We start from the raw sequence: 12,556 nt of genomic DNA, 5'->3' as shown, positions 1-12,556 counted from the left end.
ACTTTATCTTTTGCTTTTATCCATTTGTCAGTGGAATAAAATAATCACTGATAATCTCCTCATTTTAACATATGCAGAATGAAACTGTGACCACATCAAGTTCTGTGTGATAATTTTTTTTGTAATTACAGCCATAACCCTACGTACCACTAAACAGTCTGTATTTTACACTACATCAATAATAAACAATAAAAAAAATCTATTTTTTTTAATGGGGCCTAAATATTTTTTTTTGCATCCTTTTGCCTTCTTTAGGTGCATTTTGTCTCCAAACTATAGCTAAATAACCTTCCACACTCAGTTACAAGACAAAAGTCAAGGCAAATAATGAATGCACATATGGGGTATTATCAACTCATGCAAAAAGACCACAACAGTTGAGCAGCTCCAAACATCCAGTGCAACTTGACGTCATTAGGTTGGGTGACACAGGGTGCGATGATGATTCTCAAGTTCTGTTATCGTGGTGGCACGTTGGGCGCCGCTGCTGGCTCAGGCTGCACGCACACACACACACACACACAGTGATTGACACAGTGAAGGGGTGGGGACGCAGGGTGGGGTCAGCAGCAGGGAGAGGCGGAGGAGAGACTCACAGCTCGAGCCCAACCCTGAAACAAGGCAACAAACGCACACTGAAAGACGACCGGGGCGACGGAAAGAGGGTTTATTTCTCGACGCCGGGGATATGATTTCTGTGATCCACCGAGGCAACGAGCGCATCTTTCTCCTCTAATACTGAGGTGGAAACACTGACATCGACCTCACTGTTATTCAAATATCACCCCGCCCGATCCGGTCGACCCCCCCTCCACTCCACCCCTTCACCGCCGCTTAGATACCGAGATGCACACGGAGACTCGGAACAAAAAAGTAAGTCCGTTTATCGTTCGACTCATTTGCAACGTAAACGGTAGCTTTTGAAGGCTGTCGCTGTCCGATTTCCATTCTGCGGGACTCTGCCTGAGTTCCTCATCTATGAGTAGTTACCCTGTTTCGGTTTGCTCGCCGTTAACCGAAATGAGCCGATAACATCTGAGCTGCTGTGTGATTACTTCACTCCTTGTGCATGCGACTCTTAGCCCGTGCTTATCCAAAAGCCCCCTTAAGATTGCGCTGGTGCATTTGAAATACTTGTACAGCTCGCGACAAAGTCGGTGTGAGGCACATCTGTCAGAGTCGACGTTTATCTGCATTGCTGTTTTAAAGCGGCGAAGGCAGGAAGGAAGCGCGCCGAATGCTGCTCGCTGGAGAGACACCATCTTAGCTGCTGTCTTAAAGGGGCAGCAGCCTTGCATTTACCTGAGATGAAAAACTATGTTGTTGCTACCCTATAATGTTATTAGGGGGTCTGGTTACATTTGGTAGTGTGTATTGTAACTGTTTTTTATTTGTTTTTGCTAAACAAAAGTAAGTACTAGAACTTTTAATGGGTTACACTGTCATCTAGAGATGTGTATAAAACAAATATATATACAATATAATATGGTCAGCTTGTAACAGGCACAAAATAATATGATCAGTCACCCAACACATAGCAAAGGGGTCTTTGAGCTGAGGGGGTTATTTTGAGATTTGATTGGTTGGTTTCAGAAAATGTAAGGTCAGTCAGACAGCAACAGCCCAGACAACGTCATTATATATATATATATATATATATATATATATATATATATATATATATATATATATATATATATATATATATATATATATATATATATATATTTTAACATTCAGCTTATTAGATGTTATTAAAATTCAATGCATTCAATGGATTGTACTGTTTTTAAACACTATACTGATTGTTTACCTGATGAAATGTCTTTCTATCCCTCACAGTCACATTTCACCCGGATTAAATTCAGTGTGATGTCTAACCTAACTTTAGAAATAAATTGCCTTGCCTAACTTGACTGAGTTCTGTTGCATCTTTTAGTCCAGTGGTTCCCAATTCCACTGCTTGCCACCTCCCGCTCTGCACATTTTGTATGTATCTCTCATCACTTCAGATGTTTATTCTATTCGACTGTAAGTACCCTGCGAAGGGGACATTACAGGATATTCCGCCATGATTCCTGTTGTTAAAGTTGATCAAAACCTCTCATCAAAGATTTCCTAAAATCAAAACAATACTTTAAATTGATTTAAATACTTGTGAATACGGCAGTCATAAAAAAATGTACAGTAGCTCAGCCTAATAACAATTTATCTATATTAAAAGTATTGCTCTTAACAGACCTCTGTGTTTTGTATTACTAGTCCAGTGTCCGCTCTCGGAGCATATAAGCACACTGTTCTATAGATTATTAAAACGTTATTTTAGCTAAAGTCTGTCTACACTGGACACGACAAAGCGACCGTTGAAAATAATTGGAAGAAAAGTGAAAAATCACGTGAAGACAACAGAGAAGCGCTCTTTCTCAACACAGTGGATTAAATCATTTTGTTAACTTTGTGGTTTATTATTTTGAGCCAGTAATACAAGTCCCTTTCACAATATATGGCTTTACAGATCTATCACTTTTTACAGTCAGAATACAGAAATATTCAGGCAATCATGCATGTATCAAAAGATCTGCTTAACGGAGCGATCACACAAGTCAAACAAACCAGGCTTTAGGGGTAAAATGCGCTCTCTCATGGTTAAGATTGCCTAGTGTGAGCACACCCTAATTATTTTCCCGTATCCCGCACACACAAGTCTCTAGCTGCCAATCAAGTGTTGTCCCGCACGGCACTCTGCTGTGATGGGTCCCGTGATCATGAAGGTCTCTAATAGGAAGGTGACTGTTCCAATGTTATGATCAAGGCTCTGGACTCCGAGCGTAATTTCTTTTTCTATAACAAACTATAAAATATGTTCTATGAAAACGTTAATGTCCTGTCAGTGACAAATAGCTTGTTTTATATTTAATTAAATTTAATTACATTAATGTTATAAATTGAGATTTAGGCTACAATAAATATTTTAACTGCTACTAAGTAAAAAGAGCATTACTGTAAAAAGTACCACAAGTGTTTGCAAACCAAATGTTATTACACTTTTGTTTAATATAGCATTAGGACTACTTTTAAATGAAAAAAGTGTACAATGCACTTTTTAATGAATTTTTATTTTTGTGCATAACATTGTAATTAATTGCGATTAATCACAGACAATAATGCGATTAATCACAGATTAATCGTGATCAAAAATGATTTATCGTTGCCCAGCACAAATTAAAATATGTTAAAGTGCAAATAAATGCACACAAAACTGAAGTACATATGGATGGAGGGATTCTAGCAGATCACAGCCTTTGTGGTCCATGTAGATTTGACGCCCTGTTAGATTTTTGGAGTGGTGCACGTCAGGTTTCAGCGTAAGGGAGTGTGTCAATGTATAGGCTATGGTAGAGGTCAGAAGGAGAACTATAAATCAGTCTTTAGACCTAATTAATGTAATTGTCCACCACTTTTTGCCTTTAATATGGTATATTCTGCAACTGAGCTCATTCTTGGGAGCAGAGTCTCCTGCGCGAGTTATTGACAGAGTCAAGGAGGTGAGTGGACTGATGCATTATCATTGGAGGAACAGAGAGTGGTCTGGGTGTGCCAGACAGCTGGTAATCATTAACATCTATGGACAAACTTTGGTCAAAAACTCAGCTACACGCTGTAGGCCTCAGTCTTTAGGTTTTGTCAGGGTGACATCACTTCAGAAGGGTGTTTATAGGTTGAGGCATCCACTGGCTGCCTAATCAAGCCAACAAGCTGGGACGGGGGGATGTAAAGTGCATCTGTTTTTAGGAGTTGAGACAGTTAGAGACTGCAACTGTCCTAGAGTACAGTTATTTTTAGCAGAAGGGTGCAGTCGGCCCTGGGTGTGACTGAGGTTGTGTTTTTGCAGGGTGGCAGTGGTGTACGCCTAGCAGTTCCTCTCACTCCCTGTCTTAAATCGCCTCTTGTGTTATTGACTGCACTTTTAGCGTCACACCCTTAACCTGTCCTGAAGCTTAGTTCTAAAAGTGCAACACAAATGATTCAGTGTTCTGTTTTGTATAAACTTGATTCTGTACCATTTGAAGTAGGACACTTCCTCATTAGATATTTGAGATAAGTCAATAATATGGTGTAATGCCTCAACATCACATGCTTTGTTGACCATTGCCCCCTATTAAAAGCCCTTTTTCCTTACTCTACTCTCAAGAATGTTAACAATATGAAGGCTATTAGGCTAAGTTTACACGAGAAAAATATGCTGTATTACATATGCCAGGCAAGTAGTTGGCGTTGTCACCTTGTACCTGTAGGGAAGTGACGATTATATGTTGTATATGATCAGTATATGATCAGGTTTCATATTTTATTGAAGCACCCCTGGGCGCCGCCATTGGCTAGCGGACCCCCACCTGCTGTTAGCATTCCATTGACTCCCATTCATTTTGGCGTCACTTTGACAGCGAATAACTTTACACCTGAGCCACGAAAATGTATAAAAGGCTCCATTACCTTGTATCTTTAAGTTATGGTCCCGTAGAAGCAGTTTTTGTAAAAAATAGGCTAATGATTGCGTCATAACCAGCAACTCTCTGTCGCACAGTAGAGAAATTACCGTATGGAGAAGAGGAGAAGCTCGCAGGCAATCTTTTACTGTCTATGAGGCTGTCGGGGGGCGCGGAGGCATAAAGTCAAGAGAGATAATTAATCAGAATACTTACGAAAATTTGCTCCTGTTCACCCTCGCCTTCTCTGCAAGATTCTGTGGGTGATTCAGATTTCCCTTGGCACAGCAATTAGAAGACTTACAGGTTGCTCACGTGATATCTACGTCATCAAGCTCAGTTTGAGTCTGCGCAGTACGCCCGACCCCCAGGAAGTGCATGGTTCTAATTGACTTCATTTTTCTCCGTTAAATCCAATGGGGTCGCTGTTTCCATTTCTTTTACTGTCTATGTATATGATGCGTCTGTAATATTGATTGATTGGTTGGAATATTGGTGAAGTAAATCCACATTTTGCCAAAGAAGCATTAGCAAACTCTTGAGCAGCAACAACAGTACCAGGTACTCCACCATTGTTGTGTATGAATGTTCGCGCTTGCCTTTAAAATCCACACATAATGCGCATGTCTACATATCTAACACGTACTAAGCACGAGAAAGGTGTCACCGTTTTCAAAGATTCCTGTATTGGGTGTTTACATGGAAACGACAATGGTGTCATTTTCAAAAACTTTGAAACCCATTTTCGAAAATATTCAATCCCAGAAAAACCTTCTGTTTAGGCCTTATTCTGAATACAGTGTGTGAAAACAGACAGTCCATCTTGTCTTTTATGATCCACTAATACAAGGTCATAAAAGACTCTCACACTCACTCAGGTGTAAAATCCCTTTATGTTCTTACATTCTACGGCCTGGGGTCAACATTACACCACATTACACCTTTAGATATGGGATGTAGATATAGGTTTCTACTATTGTTTATTTGACAGTCTTGGGAATGAGATTTCATTTTTAGAATATATACTTTTGGCTGGCTTCCAGAGCTTTCCCTATTTTCCCCGTTTTTTCCCAAACCAGCATGTGGCTCTGTAATTCTGCCACAGAGATAAACTAAAAATGGAGAAGACTTGGACTATGTGCCTAAACCTTACACACGGTATACAAACAAACATGGAACCAATGCATTTATTAATCAGTGTTAATGTGTCGTGTCACTTTTTCTAAAATGCTGAGCATATACATCTAATCTTACAACTTATTCCATTTGATACCATGCACACAAAATTTCATCATTGTACAGTGTCTGTGCTATTTCTCTCCAGTTGTTACAAACTCCAGTTATAAAAATGACTTTGTAAAAAAAAAAATGTAGGTGTGCTGATGATGAAATTTGCATCTTATCCGCTGTATGAACGAATGCATAATATACTATGGGCTTCATTGGCAAGCTTCAATAGTTGCAATCACATTTTTTGCACAAGGGTTAGCATTTAACATATCACATGTTTCTGAACGGCATCATAGGAAGAGGCTAAATTCATGAGCATGTTGATGGCTTTTACGAGGGTTTCAAGCTTTTTTAAATTCTTGAAAAAAGGAAATTGTATATTATAAACTGGAAATTACAAATGAATCAGCCTCTATGCCATCTGTAGAAATGAGAGTTCACTAAATTTAATAATTAGTAAAAATTACACATGCAATAAAAATACAGTTATCAGTAATCTGTAAATACCAAAAATTTAAGTATTGGTATCTTACTCATCAAAAACCGGTATTGGTGCATCCTTAGCATTAACCAAGGCAATTTTTTATTCCGTGTTTCTTTGATATTAAAATGAGATTGAGTTCAGCAAAAGCATTGAGAATGTGCTGGATTTTTGGGGGTGCTGATTTTTTTTTAGATTATGTATGTTGCTGGTGGCAGAAGAAATGAATGTACTTCAGATATGATCAAGGTCTTTTTTTTACTTTGAGAGCTGGCTGAGGAGGATTCAGTTGTCCGAGAGAGCAGAGGAAGTAAGACACCAGCTTACTGGCTTGAGGGAAAATGAGACTAAGCGAGCGGTTGAAGGGGACTTGCAACGTTATGTGGTTTAGCTCCCAGACCTAAAGGAAGTAAACCAAGTTAGAGGTGATATTTCAGATGAGTGGTGGCTTAGGGGTGTGTTTGTGTGTGTGGTATAGGACTGTAAGGATGTTGTCCATGTCTCCCCAGATTAGAGGTGATGTGACAGAATGACCCCCTACCATTGCGGCACAATCATTAACCAGGAAAAGAATCCCGTAGCCATAGCAACCCCTGCAGTTCTGCCAAACCGTCTGCAATGAAACGAGGGAGCGGGGGTGGGGTGCTCAGGGTGGGGAGGGTGTGTCTCAATGTGTGTGTGGGACTATTGATGTTGGAAACGGCATGCAAGCCATAGCTCAGAATTACGTGATTTGGAAAAAAAATTGCGAAACCTTTGTTCCTGTAGCCCACTCTAAACGCATGCAAATGCTTGAAATTTGCATTAGCCTTTTACTGTAGCTTAATTGTAAGGAGCGAGGCATAAATGTGTCTGTCTCAAGCACATTCTTCCAGGGAAGTATACTATCCTCTCAGGTATGTTCTTTGGAATTGCATCTTGCCCCTATGCCTTTCAATCTGACATCACCAGCTCTCTCTTGCTCTCCGTTTCTCTCTCTCTGTGCAGCTCTGCAGGAGAGATGAGCTGGCTTTCAGAAAGAGAGAAACTTCTTCCTTCCTGCCTGGGTGCTTCACAGGCATTAAATGGTTTGAGACGAGGTGAAATATTGAGGTTTGCATTACATTAGCAAAGCTACATTTCAGCCAAGCGTCCTGTGAAGAAACTTCATTTCTGTTTTTATGCAGGGCAGACCTTTCTTTTCGAGTACAAGAACTGGAGGCAAAGCAGTGAGCATGGTAGGACTGTTGTGTGAGAGTGTGTGAGTGTGTGTTTTAGGGTGGGGAGGGCTATGGGAAGTAGCAGCAGAGTTTGCGTCAGAGGGGTGTGGTGAGATAAGGCCAAGTTCACTGCTATGGTTGGTGACTTTGCCAACAATAAAGAGAAAGTCCTATGTGTGTGTGTGACAATTTATTTACAGCCAATATACATTCCCAGCCATCACTGTTGGTATTCTTAAATAAACAGTACACCCAAAAATTACAATTCTGTAACTTCAAAAAAGACCCAAAACACCCTCAAAGTAGCAATATATCTAATAGCAAATCTCCTGAAATTATATGATTGCTTACATGCTAAAATTGACTTATCTTTAATATTGAATACAAAGTGCTAATGCTATTGGTGTTTGATATCACTTGGTATTATTTGTTGCATTGGTTTTTTATTTTTTTTTTGTCTTGTGTAAGAGTGGTCTGATCACTGAAAGAAGTACCTATTTGAAGGTCTATTTGAAGCCTTCTTTTTATCATATAGGATTATATATAGGCATGCTCTGATCAGGATTTTTCATACATTAATACTACTAATACTATTCAGCAATGATACATTACATTTATCAAAATTGACAAAAATAATGTTACAAAAGATAAGAAAAAATCAGAACTTTCTTTTCATCAAAGAATCCTGAAAAAATGTCATCAGGGCTCCAAATTGCGACTAAAATCAAAGTCAGTTCTATGCGGACCACAATCTAGATTGGTGGGTTTTTGTTAAATGTGAGCCAACTTCTTCAGTCTGTGTGCATCAAATTTATTTAAAACACGAGTTTCACAATGTGAGTTGAATTACTGAAATAAATGAACTTTTCCACGACATTCTAATTTATTGAGATTCACCTGTACTTGAGTTTTGTGTGTGTTTATGTGCACTTCAATATATTTTAATGTAACACCTTCTTATATAAAATAAAACAAAGGAAAGAACAAGTGTCTTATCATTTATTTTACTACATAGCATTATACATCAGTAAACAATGTTTATCTGCTGTGGTACAAGTCGATTTGTGGAGATGGAAAGAATGGCATCTTCTCCCGTCCGTTGTCTCCTTGTAGTTTGAAATAATGATTTAATGATTTTATATTTATTTGTAGCCGTTGCAGCTATAATGCTTCTCCGACGAGACGCTTCTTCTTCGGCTTTTGCCATGGTCTGCTCAGGTTAGACAAGCAACATGCCCGTGTACACTGCAGACTAACGGTTTGCATGTGTGTATTTAGACAACGACGCAGAAGTATAAATGAAAACTGAAGCCTGATTTATACTTCTGCGTCGGATCTACACCGTAGCCTTTACGCCGTAGGCTATGCGTCATTTTCAATTTATACTTCTGCGTCGTTGTCCTTTTGTGTATAACACTTGTTTTTTTGCTTTGTTTTATTTTATATAAGAAGCTGTAACATTAAAATGTATTAAAGTAAACATAAACAGACATAAAACACAAGTACATACGGAAGGAGCTATGCCGTAGTTTTGACACAGAAGTATAAATCACCCTTGATGCATAGCCTACGGTGTAGGTCCGACGCAGAAGTATAAATCAGGCTTTAGTCTATGCTGTGTTTTGTTAATGCGAGGACTTCATTATTTGAAGCACACTTGCTAGCCAGTAATCTCAAAAAGCTTTGTTCTTTGTTACTTTATAATTAACAAAGTATCAGCTTCAAAATTATTCCAAATTCATAATGAATTTCAAACAATAAATACAGTTTTGGCACTCTTTAATGCAGTTTGTGCCTTAGTTCAAGAAGCATGTGAACTTATTAATTATTTCTTTTTACTTCTAGAGTACATAATGAACATGAATTAACATCATAAGCTAGGATATATTATACGAGAACCTACAGTATACCATTTCAAACTGCGGAAAACGTGTAAAGCTTGTAAACATTGCAACGTAATATACATTCACCTCAGTAACCATTTGTGTGCATAAGCTCATCAGTCAGCTAGAAAAATAACTATAAAGAGGAGCATTTTGCTAGACCATTCAGTCAAAGGTTATTTAAAGAACCATCTCTTTCTGACCTTTTTCTGCTTTCACCACCAAAGAAAAAAAACTTTTGTGAAATGTAAAGGCTCTTCAGATGTTAAAGGTTCTTTATGAAACCATTTAGACAAAAAAAGGTTCTTCTATGGCATCGTGAAGCACCTTTATTTTTGTGTGCAACATTTACAGGATGCATTGAGGAGGAACCCAAACTACACTCAGTGGCCAAGTGATGCTTATGGTCCATGATATTGGTACAGATTCTGCCAATGGCTCCTTACTCGATTTTTTTTTGTTTGGAGCCCTGGTCAAGGTTTACACAAAAATATTAATTAGCACAACCGTTTTTAAAATTGATAATAAAAACTAAGAAATGTTTCTGAATGATTTCTGAAGCATCATGAGACACTGAAGATTGAAGCAGTACAGGAATAAATTACATTTAAACACCATCAATTAGAAATGGTTATTTGAAATTGCAATGATAACATTACTACTTTTACTGTATTTTTTTCTCTCTTTTAAAAAAGAAAAAAAAATGGACGCTTACACAAAAGTTCTTATTCGGACAGATAAGATTGCAAAGAAAGAGCCTACAATGCTTATTTACATTTTTGAGAGATCACCAATCACAGAATCAAAAGGAGCGATTATCAGCAGACTGCGATCGGAACCCGGTTTTGTGGCCAAACCGCACTGACATCAATGGTATCATGTTTGAGTTGATTGAATCTCTCAACTCTGGAGATTTTTGGTAAATAATAGATATAATTTGTGTGATTAAATCAGAATTCATCAAAATGACTGCAAAACAATGAGTGTATATGTCATGTAAATTCAAAGTATCAAATAATAGTTTTTCATTTTTTTGAGAATGACACCTTGAAATTCATCGTTTTAGTGTGAAATGTTGAAGTAGAGTGGGTTGTCCTTCATTTAGACCATTTGTAGACCCTGTGTCTTCTGCGGCAGGCATTCAGTTGGCCGTGACCTATTCAGGTGGTTCTTTTTATTGGTCTCAACTCTCACCTCAAAAACTCTTTTCGCTGCTTGCTGCTTCTCATTTAATCTCCCAGCAGACTCTTCTGAGGCAGGGCCCTTGTTGCACACAGCCCTTTTGTTCCACTATGACTTGTGTGTGTGAGGGTGGCACGACTCTGGCTGAAGAGGAAGAGTGGAGTTGTAGGCAGCCAAGAGAAGAGATTTAACTCGAGGCCAGTCTCTAATGGTGCTGTTCCACTGCATGGTACGGTTCGGTATGGTTCACTTTTTTTTTGGGGGGGGGGGGGGTTCCACTGGGTACAGTACCTGGTACCAGTTACTTTTTTTTTAGTACCACCTTGGTTGAGGTTCCAAGTGAACCTTAGCATTACCGAAACATGATATGTAAACTCTGGAGAGAATCATCACTACCCATGTCACTGAACTTTCTACGGAAAGACACAACAGTACTGCTAGAGTTAAATCAGCACAGCCAGCAAAAGATTGAATGGAACAGTTTTGAACTAGCGCACCTTTTTTAACAACCAAAAAGTGTCGGTTCGTTGTCTGATGAGGAAGTACAGACGTTCCTCTCGTTGATAGCAGAGGAGCTTGGAATGAAAAAGTGTATGTGGGAAAAGGGCTAAACTCTCCCTCTGTATATGCTGTGAATTTGAATTAACGTTCATCTGGAAAAGCAGTATGCATTATCTCTATTTGAAACGTTAATCATTTATAAACCTTTGCCAACACAGAAGAATACGTCAATCTATGTCTAAATATGTCATGTATTGTACATTGCGATTTCAAACTAAAAGATTCTGCATGCGACCAAATATTAAAATTTTATGGATTTAAACATCGTTTAGTCGCACTGTAAGGTTAAACGTCACCAGTCCGTTGGTGCCCTGTGAATCTATTTGTTTCAATACTTAATGTGTTATTTTTAGCATTGTTCAAAACAATCATGTAATTTCTTCATTAGTTACAGCCCTAGCCAATATGCAGTGATATAGCTCATAATTTTCCAAGTGTATGATACAGCTTTCATTCTTCAGGTCAACCATACATTCATGAAAAATAAAATAAGTTTGAATAAAGAAAGCAATAATTTTGCCATAGTATCCTTTAAAAGGTTAAAGTTGTCCCACATGCTTTACATGTGTTACCCCGCCCCAACCCCCGAAAAAAGTTCAGGATCACAATTTTTTAAATATTTATTTGCTTTAACCCCTGTATACAACGTTTGCATTAAACTTTATGCCCTCACACTGCAAACTGAAGAAAATCATATATGGAAACATTATCTTGGGGCAGCAAGTTGATACCCAGCCATTTGTTTGTACGGATTAAGTTACATTCATTCATTTATTTGATTACTGGCATCGTTGTTCAGCATCTGTAATAGTAAGAATCTTCACCTTGGTTCATTCAAGTCAATATATTTGTATAGCATCCACAATACACAAATCGTTTCAAAGCAGCTTCTAGTAAGCTCCCTCGATAATGGCTTAATTCTTTACACTGAGCAATTTTACTGGGCAATATGATGATATATCTAACAATAATAAATGATCCACTGAGATCTAGATATGTATTCTCCCCTTTAAAAAATAGACATGGTTTTGATACTCTAACCAAAATGTTTTATTAGTTAGCCGATATTAGTACCACTGTGTAGTGAAGGAGACTGAATGAATATTTGCAGCCTCTCAGACAAACCACAGAGCAATTATTATTATTATTTTTTTAAAGAGATTAACATATTCAGTTTTTTTTTCTAAGAGTAAGATGGTTTTCAAAAAAAAATATTAATAGTTAACGGTTGGATTTTTCTGTGGTCATTTGCATGTGTTTACACCACTGATGTAGATCATTGGTTTACACTCTGTGCTCCTTAGCGTGACCTAAAACATGGCGGAAGCCAGCGCGTCATGACGTAGATTCCCATTCTCTATTCACATTATGTCCATCAAGATAATCTCCACAAGATAATATAACATATATATATATATATAAACTTGGGCTATAAATGAATTATAGCACCACGTTCGCTCAACTTCAGCATGACCACCACCATGCTTCCCACAACTTTTTTTAAACTTATTGTGGCGTGTTCAGTGAAAAGGA

At 38.2% G+C, this 12,556-nt stretch overlaps 1 protein-coding gene across 2 annotated transcripts in view; it reads left to right on the top strand.

The window, feature by feature from the left end:
* Window positions 1-12,556, top strand: part of LOC127941755 (Krueppel-like factor 8) — a 39,000-nt gene that overhangs the window by 1,451 nt on the left and 24,993 nt on the right. Inside the window, exon 1 of one of the 2 annotated variants that reach the window (XM_052537134.1) lies at window positions 575-873. The exons of the other annotated variant lie outside the window; for it this stretch is intronic. Within the exon in view, the coding sequence (XP_052393094.1) occupies window positions 847-873 (27 nt within the window). The 5' untranslated portion in view covers window positions 575-846. Of the gene's footprint in view, window positions 1-574; window positions 874-12,556 lie in introns of those variants that run through there. 2 annotated transcript variants of the gene reach the window in all.

This window comes from Carassius gibelio, chromosome A21 (assembly GCF_023724105.1).
Source record: "Carassius gibelio isolate Cgi1373 ecotype wild population from Czech Republic chromosome A21, carGib1.2-hapl.c, whole genome shotgun sequence".
NCBI lineage: Eukaryota > Metazoa > Chordata > Actinopteri > Cypriniformes > Cyprinidae > Carassius > Carassius gibelio.
Note: the sequence above shows the minus strand (reverse complement) of the source record. Positions and strands in the feature narration are given on the sequence as shown.